Raw genomic sequence first — 12,794 nt, 5'->3', positions numbered from 1 at the left:
TATATATATATATATATATATATATATATATATATATATATGTGCGTGTGTGTGTGTATGAGTGTAAATGTGTCAATGTAAAATCCATAATTCGTAAACACTATTTCTACAAAAATTGCATATCTCTAAAATAAAATTATGTACATATCACTTAGTAAACGTGTGTGTCTGTAAACTTGTGTGTAAATATTCCATATTTTCTGCTGTTTGGTTGCTATTTCTAGCTAATCAAGCAACCATATTAAGGCTTCTTTATTGGCTTATGTGAAATAGAGTTGTCAGATTATAGCCTTTCCCTTAAATTAAGCTGTTGACATTAATCTTTTCCTGTTTGTCTTCTCAGAATTATAATATATCATAATATATTATGTTAATGTTTCAGAAAACCAACGGGGAACCTTTTGCTGATTCTGATGCTGCATTTACACTGGCATATGCTGTGATTATGTTAAATGTGGACCAGCACAACCACAATGTTAAGAAACAGAGTACACCTATGACTGTTGATGTGAGTATTTATCTTGTCTGTCTAATGAACTAGTTTCTTGTATGTCTGCTGTTGTCTGAAGTGTTAAGAGTGATAAACTGTAATGGATGTAGACTAATAATTAAATAGCTTGCAACTTCTAGAGCAAAGGGCCAAGGCCTTGTTAGTTCATTATACAATAGTAACTTCTGAATGGTTATCTAAAATGACTAGGAATTAAAAGAGTAACGATAGGCCATGAAAAAAAGGCCTGCAGGAAAGTTGTTAGGTTTGATAGAAAAATTGACAAACGTGGATAATTGAATAGAATTGTCATGTCATCATAGGGGTAGATGTTAATTAAATGATATATTAAAGTCTTGTAAATATGGCCACATTGATCTGCCTATAACATTTGTTTGTCATCCTCCATAATATATAGTTATATTTAAGCAACTGCCTTCTACTGTAGTACCAGGTGAATTTGATACATGAAAACGCTATAAGGCTTCTCTCTCTCTCTCACTCACACACACACACACGTATGTGTGTTTGCATTGATCTTTATGCTATGCACTTTGCTATAAACAGTGAACTTTATTAGCAATTCCTTGTCAACAAATTGTCTGCTAACTCCACACTTTTGAAGGCGTGATTAAAGTATCTTTTACTTGAAAACGAGGTAAAGGCTAGAGACAGGAAGACACCTGACTATAGAATGATGCCTCAATCACATGTATTCATCTAACTCATGCTAACATGGAATAACAGTTGTAAAAGAAATGAACAAACAAATGAATTGCAATAAATAAACGAATAAGTTAGAGATATAATTGGGACAATGAAAGGAAACAGTCGTTTCAAAGTGATTCAGTAATGAGCCAATAATTGCAAATTCAAACCTTGTTACAGCCATCATATTGTGCCTTTGAACAACAGTATATATAATTGTATTAGTCTGTTTAAATTAACACAGTCCTACCTACAGTGGTTACATTCTGCCATCGTGTTGGATGCCTGTGCGGAATGGATGTAATATAGTGTGCTGCAACACACTGGTAATCACAGACAGCTGGCAATCAGAACCCAAGTCCAAATGCAATGATGACTAGTCTCTGGCTGGAGGAAGAATATTCCCAAATGATCTGGTACCTCAGCCATCTCCAAGGAGCAAAAGCCATTATAGTTATAGTAGAAAAAGTAGAGAAAGGCCATAGGCTGGAGGCTATAGTATATGGGGCCACTGGCTGGAGTGTGTCTGTAAGTACCTTTATGCCAATCAAGATGTTCTAGACCACATCCTTTTCTGGATGTCATCTAGGATGTCTGTATATGCAGCAGTAGTACTGTCTCAAATGTGAGAGCAATATTTCACTATGAGCCTTATCTGACCTTTGCTTTGTAGAGTGTTGACAAGCTCTCATACAGTATTAAAATGTGTATGCTTATAAAATATTGAACTTTTTTTTCCTCAGGAATACAAGAGAAATGTCTCAAAAACCAATGGTGGTAATGATTTTGATGAGGATATGTTGGAAGATATTTATAATGCTATTCGGTAGGTATTCAACCCAATTTAATGGTGAAATTAGCCTTTTAAAATAAAATTCTGTTGCTAATTTGTATAACTAAGGGATATTTTTACAGAAATCTTACTTAGCACTTTCTTTTTCCTTTGATGGAACCCTAAATATTAGGAAGATAAAGATTAAATTTCCTCAAAAATATGGCATTATTGTTATTTTTATCATGTTAATTTTCTAAGATGTGTTAATACATGATTTTCTGTGAGATAAGTGGTGCTAAATGTCTTGCTCAAGACCATGTAGAAAATTCTGCAACAAAGGAAATACAAATTCACACTTCATTTATTTATTTATCTATTTCAAAATGGAGGGGCCATGGCCTGGTGAGAAGAGGTTATCATCTTCTTAATTAGTCTTGAAGGCCCTTTTTCAGTGCCTCCAAATCTGATGGGAGGAAATTAACCTCAGACTGGAGGCCTTATTTGAAAGCTTCCAACAGCATGGCCACTGCTGAAGGTACCCCATGGGCCAAATGGTTGTGTTGAACCAGGAAACTATTTAAATCTACTCCCCCAAAATAGGAATGGTCCCTTTGATAGGCTTCCATACAGTATCTAATGGCTAAATTTTCATTCAGATGGTTTCGGTTTAACCTGAGACATAGTAGAATATACTTGGCCAAGATGCCATGCAGTTTAATTGAACCTGAAACCTCATAGTTGTGAAGTGAACTTCTTAACCACATAGCCATGACTGGTATTCACGATACTAACTCATAATGGTGTAAACTTGATTCTCTCAGCCTTAGCACTGAGTTCATATGGATCTCATTGTGAACTGCTGTTTATGAAAATTAAGAAAGTTATTTCTGTCACCACTTTCTCTTGCATTAGAAACGAGATAAAATCCATTTGTCCTTTGTCGCTTATAACTTATCTCTAATTAATCATAATTCTCTCTAATACCATGAATGTATTTTCATGTTTCACAGAGTTATCATGAAGAGTATCCAAACAATAAAATGAAATATTATATAACAATCTCTCTTTGATTGTATTGCTACTCTATGGTTACTCTGTGTAAATATTAACAATGAAAAGAAGTATTACTCTGTTTTTTTTTGTTTTTTTTTCTTTATTGTCACTTTTTCCATTTTTAACTTATATATTGCATTATTTCAGGAATGAAGAAATAGTGATGCCTGCAGAACACACTGGGTTGGTGAAGGAAAATTATTTGTGGAAAGTAAGTAAAATATTTGACCACTTCTTCAAATCATGAAAATAAGAGATTTATTTTTTTTTAGCGATTTTATTTCATGTGAGAACAAAGTGAAAGTTTTGTGATGGTAGTATACAGAAACCTTATTAGAGAATACTTTGATGGAGGATTCTGTGAGGATTTTGTGTTTTGTTTTTAAATGGTTTAGTCAGAGGAAGGAGAGTAGTGTTCATAACCCTCATTAAAGTCTCTGACTTTAATGTGACAGGATCAGTGGAAGTTACTCTCATATTGGAGACACGAATCAAACGTTTGCCACAGACTGAACTCTTACTAAATGCGATCAAAGACTATGCAGTGATGTGTGATGTTAAACTGGCTGCTAGATTAAATCTATCATCCAAGACCAGGAACAGTTTCTTTGATAGGCTTCCACACAGTTTCCATGTACCAAATTTCTTATAAAAGCCTTTGGGTCAACTTAAGGCTTTTGTAGAAGACACTTGCTCAGGTTGCCTTTCTGTGAAGTCATACCTGAATCACAACTATGCCTCACTTTTTAGTTATTATCAAAGTAACTCTTGTTGATGCAAATCACTTTTATCATCAACAGTTTCTAGTGATTATTCATGGCTGTGTGGTTAGGAAGTTCACTATGCAATCATATGATTCCAGGTTCAGTCTGACTATATGACACCTTGGACAACTGTCTTCTGGACTGACCAATGTCTTGTGAGTGAATTTGATCAACAGAAACTATGTGTGTGTGTGAATATTGACATTACACAACTTCACTTGTCACCACTGTTGATATGGTGTCTGCATTCTTTGCTGATGTTATGACTGGTTGCTCTGTGCTTTTGAAGACATGTAAATTTTTTTAAAATCCTCTTACTGGAAAAATGAGTAATGGTTGTCAACAAGAAGAGGATTCAGCTGTGAAATCCAGTTTCAAATATGTCCCTGTCCAACCCCAGCTCATCATCATCATCGTTTAACATCCATTTTCCATACCTTGGAAATAGGTTGGATGGTTTGGAAGCCACAGGGCTGCTTAAAGCTTTAATTTCAGCTTTGGTGGGATTTCTATGGTTGGATGCTCTTCTTAATGCGAACCACTTTATAGTGTGTATTGGATGCTTTCTTCATACCATTGGCATTAGTGAGGTCACCAAGTAACTTGCAAGACAGAAACAGGAGATAGTATTTTAGGTGACTTTATGTCAGGTTTTGAGAGGCTGAAGTATGATAAAGGTACAAGTGCAGGTGTCTTGCTATAGAGAAGATACATGGCTACCCTACATTATATAAGGGTGGGTGGGAGTAGCTAGGTAGAAAATAAAGATGGTAGTGAGGCGGTGCCAGAGAAAGTTCCCAAGGTGGATAAAATGGATGTCTAATGAACAAAGTAATGAATTTTATGTTAGTTGATTCATTGAACATGATAAATATTTCTATTATTTTATTATCGTTTCAGGTTTTACTCAAAAGGGGAAGTGGCAAGGAAGGGTCATTTATACATGCTCCCACAGGTTCTTTTGACCATGAGTTATTCACTCTAGCTTGGGGGCCAACAGTTGCTGCTCTTTCATTTATCTTTGACAAAAGTTCAGATGAAGGCATCATACAGAAAGCAATCTCAGGTTTCAGGCAAGAATTATTTACTTTTCATTCTTTTCTCTTCCTTTAACATTTTCACTTAGTCATCCTCTGCAGGATTTGAACTTGGACTGAAAATGAGCATAATTAAATATTACAAGGCATTTTTAAAATACTTTGTCTAGTACTTTGTTTCTGCCAATTACTGCCTTCAATATGTAATTATAAATAATAATTAAAACAATATCAATGACTAAGAGGGATATTAGCGGAGTCATTAAGGCAGTGGATAGCATGCCATGCTGTATTCATTCTGGTTCTTTGCACACAAATATCGAATCCTGCCTAGGTTAACTTTACATTCCATCTTTTTTGTGATTAATGAATACAGCACCAGTCCAGAGTGGTGCTTTGGCAGAATTGTTAGAGCTTCAAACAAGAACAAGATGCCTTCATTCAGAAAACTTTATGTTCTGAGTTCAAATTCTGCCTAGGCACCAATGGCCAATGATAAGTACCCCTTCAAACATGCAATTGGTCAACATCAAGCATAGATAAACTAGTAACAACATATTGGGGCTTCATCCAGCAGTGGATCATTAGCAAATGAATGGAATATGAAAATGATTTGGGAGTATGAACATGCCTACAAGTAGCTGATTAAATTACTTCAGACAAATATATTACTGTTACTAAGTGCTTACATTATTTATCCAGGTGTTGAGATTTAACTCATAACCAGACTAAAATAGTTCTAATTAATTCTTAAAAGTTTAACCCAGTACTCTGCATTTTAGATATTTTCAAGTGTTCCTGTTAGATTTTGTCACATATTAGCTGTTTAAAATATTAACCTTAATTTAAAATATTCATGTTTCATTTTGTGTATGCTGTGAGGAAGGGTGTTTTCTGTCCACAGAGATAATTTTCTTTTCTTTTTCGTCTTTTCCAGGAAGTGTGCAATGATCTCTGCTCATTATGGTATGAGTGATGTATTTGACAATCTCGTTATCTCACTCTGTAAATTTACAACATTACTTAGTTCTGCTGATGTAAGTAATTTTGTCTTTTTATTACTCATTGTCTCTGGAATTCCTTCAATATCATCATCATTTAACATTCGTTTGATCAAGCCAAACTATGGTTAATGATATTCTATCCATGACTATTCCATATTATGAGTTTGAGGACTACATTAGCCATTGTGTCCTTCCTTTTCAAAATGGTAGAGTGTGACTAGAGGAAGATTTTTTAGCATGGCAAGTGACTCTTTTGCTTGGGGTCCCTCCATGTTGTTGGAGTGACTGTAACTGGGTCTGATTTAACGAGCTTTTAATGGTGCAGTGAATGGTTTGTCATAAGCAATTTCAGGAATATTATCTTTAGATTTGAGTTTTTAACCTCAATAAAGACTTAATTGCAATGTCTGTAATTTACTTAAGATAAATACTCAGAATAATGAAATGAAGTGGGATTTTTTTCATCTTCATTCTGGAGTTTATTTAAATATCATCATGTCTTCTTTAATTAATCAAATGTTTTCATTTAAATGAAAATAGTAGAGCAATTTGTTGACTTGATTATTGCATACTTTCTTATTAACTTTTTTTTATATTGTAGGCACCTGAAAACATTTCAGTCTCTTTTGGTGGTAATTCCAAGGCTCAGCTTGCTGCAAGAACTGTTTTTGGACTTGCTCATCGGCATGGTGATATTTTAAGAGAAGGCTGGAAAAATATTCTTGACTGCTTGTTACAGCTCTATCGAGCAAAACTTGTCCCCAAAAGCCTCATAGAGGTAACTGTTATTTTACTTTTCCAATTTATGAGCATGAATGGAATATATCTTTTATAGAATTTTCTTTTTTTTTTTTCATTGTCTTACATCCATTTTCCTGAGCTAGCATTCACTTAAGGAGTGTTTATTATTATTGTTGGAACAATTACTTTTAAAATTTTGTATCTTTCTTAAAGCTAACCAACTCATCAGTCATTTTTCTTACTACTGAATTTCCTTATTTGTTTTTCAAACATAAGGGTTTTTTTTTTGTTCTACATGTCTTTGAAAGCACCAGAGCGAACCAATGACAATAAACTTTCGTCTGTAGCTCAGCACCTTTCATACTATGAGGAGAATGTGAACATTCATATACACACACAAATATACATACATGCACACGCATGCATACAAAGGGCTTCATATAATTTTCATCTATTAAATTCACTCAGAAAGTATTAGTCAGTCCAGAGTTACAGTAAGACTGAACTGAGAACCCTCACAATGGAACTGAACCCAAAAGTATGTAATTGAGAAGTAACTCTTTTAACCATGCAGCCATGCCTAAAATTAAAATATGTGATGAAACGTTTTTCTTGCTGTGTGCTTGAATAATTATAGAGGAAAGAAGTTATAGAAGAAAATACTAAAATGAAACACTTGAACATTTTTATGAAGTTTCACAGCTGTAATTGCTGAGGTGTCTAACTTACAATGATTCTGTTAAATCTAGCCTATCTTTGGTGTTCGTACAAACTATTAATAGTTACCATGTTTAGCCTCAGTTAGTTAAATATGACACATAGCATAACAGTTTGTATGGTTTTCTATTTCTCTTCTGGTTTCTCTGTCAGGCAAGCTTTGTTTTGTTTTATCACATTTATCGTTTGTTTCTTAGGTGGAAGATTTTGCCGACGATAAAGGAAAGATCTGTATTATGAAAGAAGAGACTACTTCTACAAGCAGGTTAGTATTTCATTTGTAAATCAAGTTATTAGTTGGATAATGATCAGATAAGGTTGTAAGGAAGTAGTGAGACTGAGGAAAAGATAGAAAGAAATGAAGAGTAATGAGGAAGAAATAAGTATTAGTGGGAGGATAATAGTCAAAGTAAGGAGGTAACCCATGAGGCCACAGGCGTATTTGGAAAACAGGGAAGGAATGGACCTAAGATCAGGAGAAGGGGACTCATTTCAGTCATAAGACTGCAGCCACACCGGGGCACTGCTTTGAAGAGTTTTTAGTCAAATGAATCGATCCCAGTACTTTTTTTTAAGCCTGTTACCTACTCTATTGGTCTCTTTTGCCAAACTGCTAAGTTATAAGGACATAAACCAACACCAGTTGTCAAGCACTGATAGGACACACACCAATATATGACTGGCTTCTTTCAGTTTCCATTTACCAAATCTTTAGTCAGCCTGAGGCTATTGTAGAAGACACTTGCCCAATGTGCCACACAGTAGGATAAAACCTGAACCATGTGGTTGGGTGGTTAAGAAGCAAACTTCCCACTACACAACCACACCTGTGCAATTTTTTTTTTTTTTTTTTTTTTGGTTTATTTTTTAGTATTTATTTGTATTCAGTAAAAAGGTATGTTGAATTACAAAAGACTAAGAACCATTGTTCTAAATTATTTTCACTAAATGACTGTTTCTCTTTGATTTTTTTCAGACCAGAAACTGGAATGCTTAGTTCCTTCTATGGATTTTTTGCATTATCAGAATCTGCTAACACTAAAGGTCCAACACCAGAAGAACAAGAAGCCACTGAACAGGCTCGCAATTGCATCCATGATTGTCACCTTGAACAGCTGATTATGGACAGCAAGTTTCTACGGGAAGAAGCTCTGCAAGAGCTGGTTAAGGTGGCTTAAATTAATGGATTTCTTTCTCTCCTCATCTCACCTCCCTCTCTCCCCTCCTGCCCTTCTCTCTCCCCTTCTGTCATCTCTCTCACCCTCCCACCCACATAGCCATGCCTGCCCCTGTATATGTGTGTGAACAGCATTATTTGTATGGTAGGCTTTCTACAGCTGAATGCCCTTCCTGAGGCTGACCCCTCACCAATTTCCAAGCAAGGTGATGTTTTTCCCCTATCTAAGGGGCATACAACTATATATTTATACACATACATAATCCAGCCATAGAAAATGTACCTCCACAAATTTCATCCAACCCATATGAGCATGGAAATGTGGACATTAAAATGATTATGTTGTTGACATTTGATCAGTCCATCCATAAAAGATGGTCTTGATCATCTTTTATTCTCTCATAAACCATAACCCAGTCATTTGGGGTGAGATGACATTGCTTCTTTTTTTTTTTTTTTCTATGACCCTTTCTTTGTGTTTTTTTCTTTTTTTTTTCCAACATCTTACAATCTTTTCTGTGTACTTCAGACACTGCTCATTGGTTCCCAGGTGCCAGATTCTGACGAAGCCCTCTGCATGCAAGGAGATGAGGATTCTGCTGTGTTTTTCCTTGAGCTTCTTATAAAAGTAGTCTTGCAGAACAGGTTTGTAATATCTACACTCTGTGCATTGTAATAGGAATCTACAAATAACATTCTTTTATTCTTTTACCTGTTTCAGTCATTTGACTGTGGCCATGCTGGAACACCGCCTTGAAGAGTTTTTGTTGAACAAATCGACCCCAGGACTTATTTTTTAAGCCTAGTAGCCTAGTACTTATTCTATTGGTTTCTTTTGCTGAAATGCCAAGTTACAGAGACTAAACACACCAGCACCAGTTGTCAAATGGTGAAGGGGGGACAAACACATACACAAAGATACACACACACACATATAGGATGGGCTTCTTTCAGTTTCCGTCTACCAGATCCACTCTCAAGGTTTTGGTCAGTCCAACTAGAAGACACTTGCCCAAGGTGTCATGCAGTGGGACTGAACCTGGAATCATGTGGTTGGGAAGCAAGCTTCTTACCACATAACTTTCAGTTTTAGTCACCAGCTTTGCTACCACCACCACCATCATTGTCATCATTATCATCTCAACACTATTAACAGCATCAATTTTCCTCCTGCTGGTTGGTTGGTTGGTTGGTTGGTTGGTTAGTTGGTAAGCCACCTCACACTTTGAATATTTCTCTGCTTCAACTTAGTAGCAGGACCTTTATCCTTTTTCTCTGTTCTCTTTTTATATCTTGCAAGATACTTAGTCACCTCACTAGTGTCAATAAGATGGTTGGCATTAGGAAGGACATCTAGCTATAAAAACCATAGCTCTATGACTCACTGGATCCTGTCAAACCAACTGAATCATGTCAGTGTGGAAAACGGATGTTAAATGATGATCATGATGATGACGATATCTCATCATCTGATTCTCACCTGAAGCTGTGATATGTTTATGTTCCTTGGTAACTTCACAACTGGTCACTGTACTTTCAAAGACTGGTTGAATATAAAAACTTTTACTTGAAAAACAGGTCACAGTTGGGAACAGGAAAGGCATTTGATTATAAAATGCTATCTCACGGTGCTTGTCGGCTATCAGACCTGTCCCTGTATTTAGCCTTGGATGGAGCTTACCAGATAAATTCCCGTTCAACCCATGCCAGCAAGGAAAAATGGACATGAATGAATGATGATGATCATCATCATCATTTAACGTCCGCTTTCCATGCTAGCATGAGTTGGACGATTTGACTGAGGACTAGTGAAACTGGATGGCTACACCAGGCTCCAATCTGATTTAGCAGAGTTTCTACAGCTGGATGCCCTTCCTAACGCCAACCACTCCGAGAGTGTAGTAGGTGCTTTTATGTGTCACCCGCACGAAGGCCAGTCAGGCGGTACTTGCAATGGCCACGCTCAAAATGGTGTATTTTATGTGCCATCCGCACAAGAGCCAGTCCAGGGGCACTGGCAACGATCTCGCTCGAAAATCCTTACACATGTCACGGGCACAAGTGCCAGAAAGGCGACGCTGGGCACAGGTGCCATCCCGATTTCGCTTTCACTTGCCCTAATAAGTCTTCGCAAGCTCTAAGAATTATATTAACTGATCTGGTTTTTTTTATCAACTTCAAATGCAATTGTTTCAACATTCGTTTTATCTGTTTGCAGGGATAGAGTGACAATTATCTGGCAAGCTGTTCGAGATCACCTCTACAACCTTATTGTCGATGCTACTGATCATACATTCCTAGTAGAAAGAGCTGTTGTTGGTCTTCTTCGAATTGCCATACGCCTGCTCAGGAGAGAAGAGATAGCTTCCCAGGTAAGTCATGCAAATAAAACTGAAACTCCATATTATTTATGTTGCCTACAGACTTATATATATTATAATCACCAATTCATCATCATAATGAATTTACTCAATTGGCAGACTCCCAAGATGTCCAGTACTTAATATTCTTTTACCATCACATTAATATTAAATCGTTTCATTGTTGTCAACATATTTTTTCATATACTTCTATAAACTAAACCTCTCTGCCTGTCTTTTTATCTGTATTTCTTTATATATCTCTTTCTATGTATTTATATCTCTATCTATATATCTTGTATCTTTCTATCTATCTCTCTCACTTTGTTGTAGGTCCTTGCTTCACTACGTATCTTGCTAATGATGAAACCAGCTGTGATCCATTCCATCTGCCAGCAAGTGGCATACGGTCTTCATGATCTTTTGCGCACTAATGCTGCCAACATTCATTCAACGCAAGATTGGTACACTTTGTTCACAGTTCTTGAAGTAGTTGGAGCTGGCGCTAAACCACCAAACTTTATGCAGTTATGTACCTCTAATGCTACAAATGATGCTGCAACAGACTCTGGTACATTTGACTAATAATTTTTCTTAAATATTTTCTTATCTTAAACTTTGTACATTCTTTAACCATCTTAACTAGTAATAACAGTCTGAAATAATGTTAGTTAAATGTTTATGTTTAAGTAACCATTCTATACTGAAGCATAGACCTTTCTCTTTTTTTTTTTTTTTTTTTTTTTTTTACTAAGGAACAAACCTGATATAAGATAGTAGTGGGGAGGGCAAGATTTCCTTCAGTAGTTGGTACAAGTATCTGGGTGATGTTGATATTGATGTTGGTCAGCTTCAACTTTTCAGACACATTGACAGCTGGAGGTAAAATTGAGGCTTAAATATTACCAGAAAGATGCATCTCTCAAGAGAAAGAATTTGGCTGACTGTTTAGCATACTTTTCATAAGAGCAAATGCCATAGAATTACTGGGAAGCATAGAGGTAGATACATCAAGTGGATTTAAACAATAAGTGGTATAAGAATTGAATGTTCCGTGTATCATAGACCATTTTGTTACTTTAGAAGAGACAGCTAGAGGAGGCAAAACGTTGGTGAATCAGTAGTCGTTAGCTATTGGTGAAGGTTGTATGCATTTTTAGGATTGATTTGATGGTACATTGATTAGGCTTCTCATGAAGGTTCAAAACATCTTACGTTATGAGCACAGCATGAAAAAAGAGAAGACCCATCAAGTCAAGTGAAATCAAAGTTATGGCTGATGCCGGTGTCATATAACTAGCACCTGTATCAGTGGCACATAAAAAGCACCTTTTGAGTGTTGGACCTCACAGAGGCAATAACAAATGACTGAGACTTTTGGCAATATGCCATACTTGAGAAGAAGACCCATCAAGCTAAGTGAAATTGTAGTCATGGCAGATACTGGTGTCACCAACTGGCACCCATGCTGGTAGCACGTAAAGGCACCCATTACACTCTCAGAGTGGTTGGCATTAGGAAGGGCATCCAGCCATAGAAACCTTGCCAAATCAGACTAGAGTCTGGTGCAGCCCTTCAGCTTACCAGCCTTGGTCAAACAATCCAACCCATGCCGGCAAGGACAGTGGATGTTAAATGAAGATGATGATGATTTATGGACACATTTCCACCAATCTTTACTATTGCTGCTCAATGCAGAGCAGGTTTTGTTGACCACTATTGCACTGAACACTAAGCTATATCAGTTGTTACATTTTGGGGACGTTCGTTCCTTTATGGAGAACAAAGACCACTCAACTACATTGCTGTTTCAGCAGACATGAGACATGAAATTCAGGCCCTACCAAAACTAACTGGGTATTTGTTGGGGTTGGGGTTCAGAGTCCTGGCATGGCATTGTGAAATGCATCTTAGTTGCAGTCACTGTTTGAAAAGGAGTGCTTACTTAAGCAACCTGATGAACTGGGG

At 36.5% G+C, this 12,794-nt stretch overlaps 1 protein-coding gene across 1 annotated transcript in view; it reads left to right on the top strand.

The window, feature by feature from the left end:
- Positions 1–12,794, top strand: part of LOC106879283 (Golgi-specific brefeldin A-resistance guanine nucleotide exchange factor 1-like) — a 94,772-nt gene that overhangs the window by 67,906 nt on the left and 14,072 nt on the right. Inside the window, 11 exon segments of the mRNA XM_052970817.1 lie at positions 383–508; positions 1,942–2,024; positions 3,174–3,237; positions 4,691–4,863; positions 5,765–5,864; positions 6,433–6,609; positions 7,487–7,554; positions 8,266–8,458; positions 8,996–9,111; positions 10,685–10,838; positions 11,160–11,397. Coding sequence (XP_052826777.1) covers positions 383–508; positions 1,942–2,024; positions 3,174–3,237; positions 4,691–4,863; positions 5,765–5,864; positions 6,433–6,609; positions 7,487–7,554; positions 8,266–8,458; positions 8,996–9,111; positions 10,685–10,838; positions 11,160–11,397 — 1,492 coding nt within the window.

The sequence above is a fragment of the Octopus bimaculoides genome, chromosome 9 (assembly GCF_001194135.2).
Source record: "Octopus bimaculoides isolate UCB-OBI-ISO-001 chromosome 9, ASM119413v2, whole genome shotgun sequence".
In the NCBI taxonomy this organism is placed as follows: Eukaryota; Metazoa; Mollusca; class Cephalopoda; order Octopoda; family Octopodidae; genus Octopus; species Octopus bimaculoides.
This window is presented reverse-complemented; position numbering and strand designations above follow the sequence as displayed.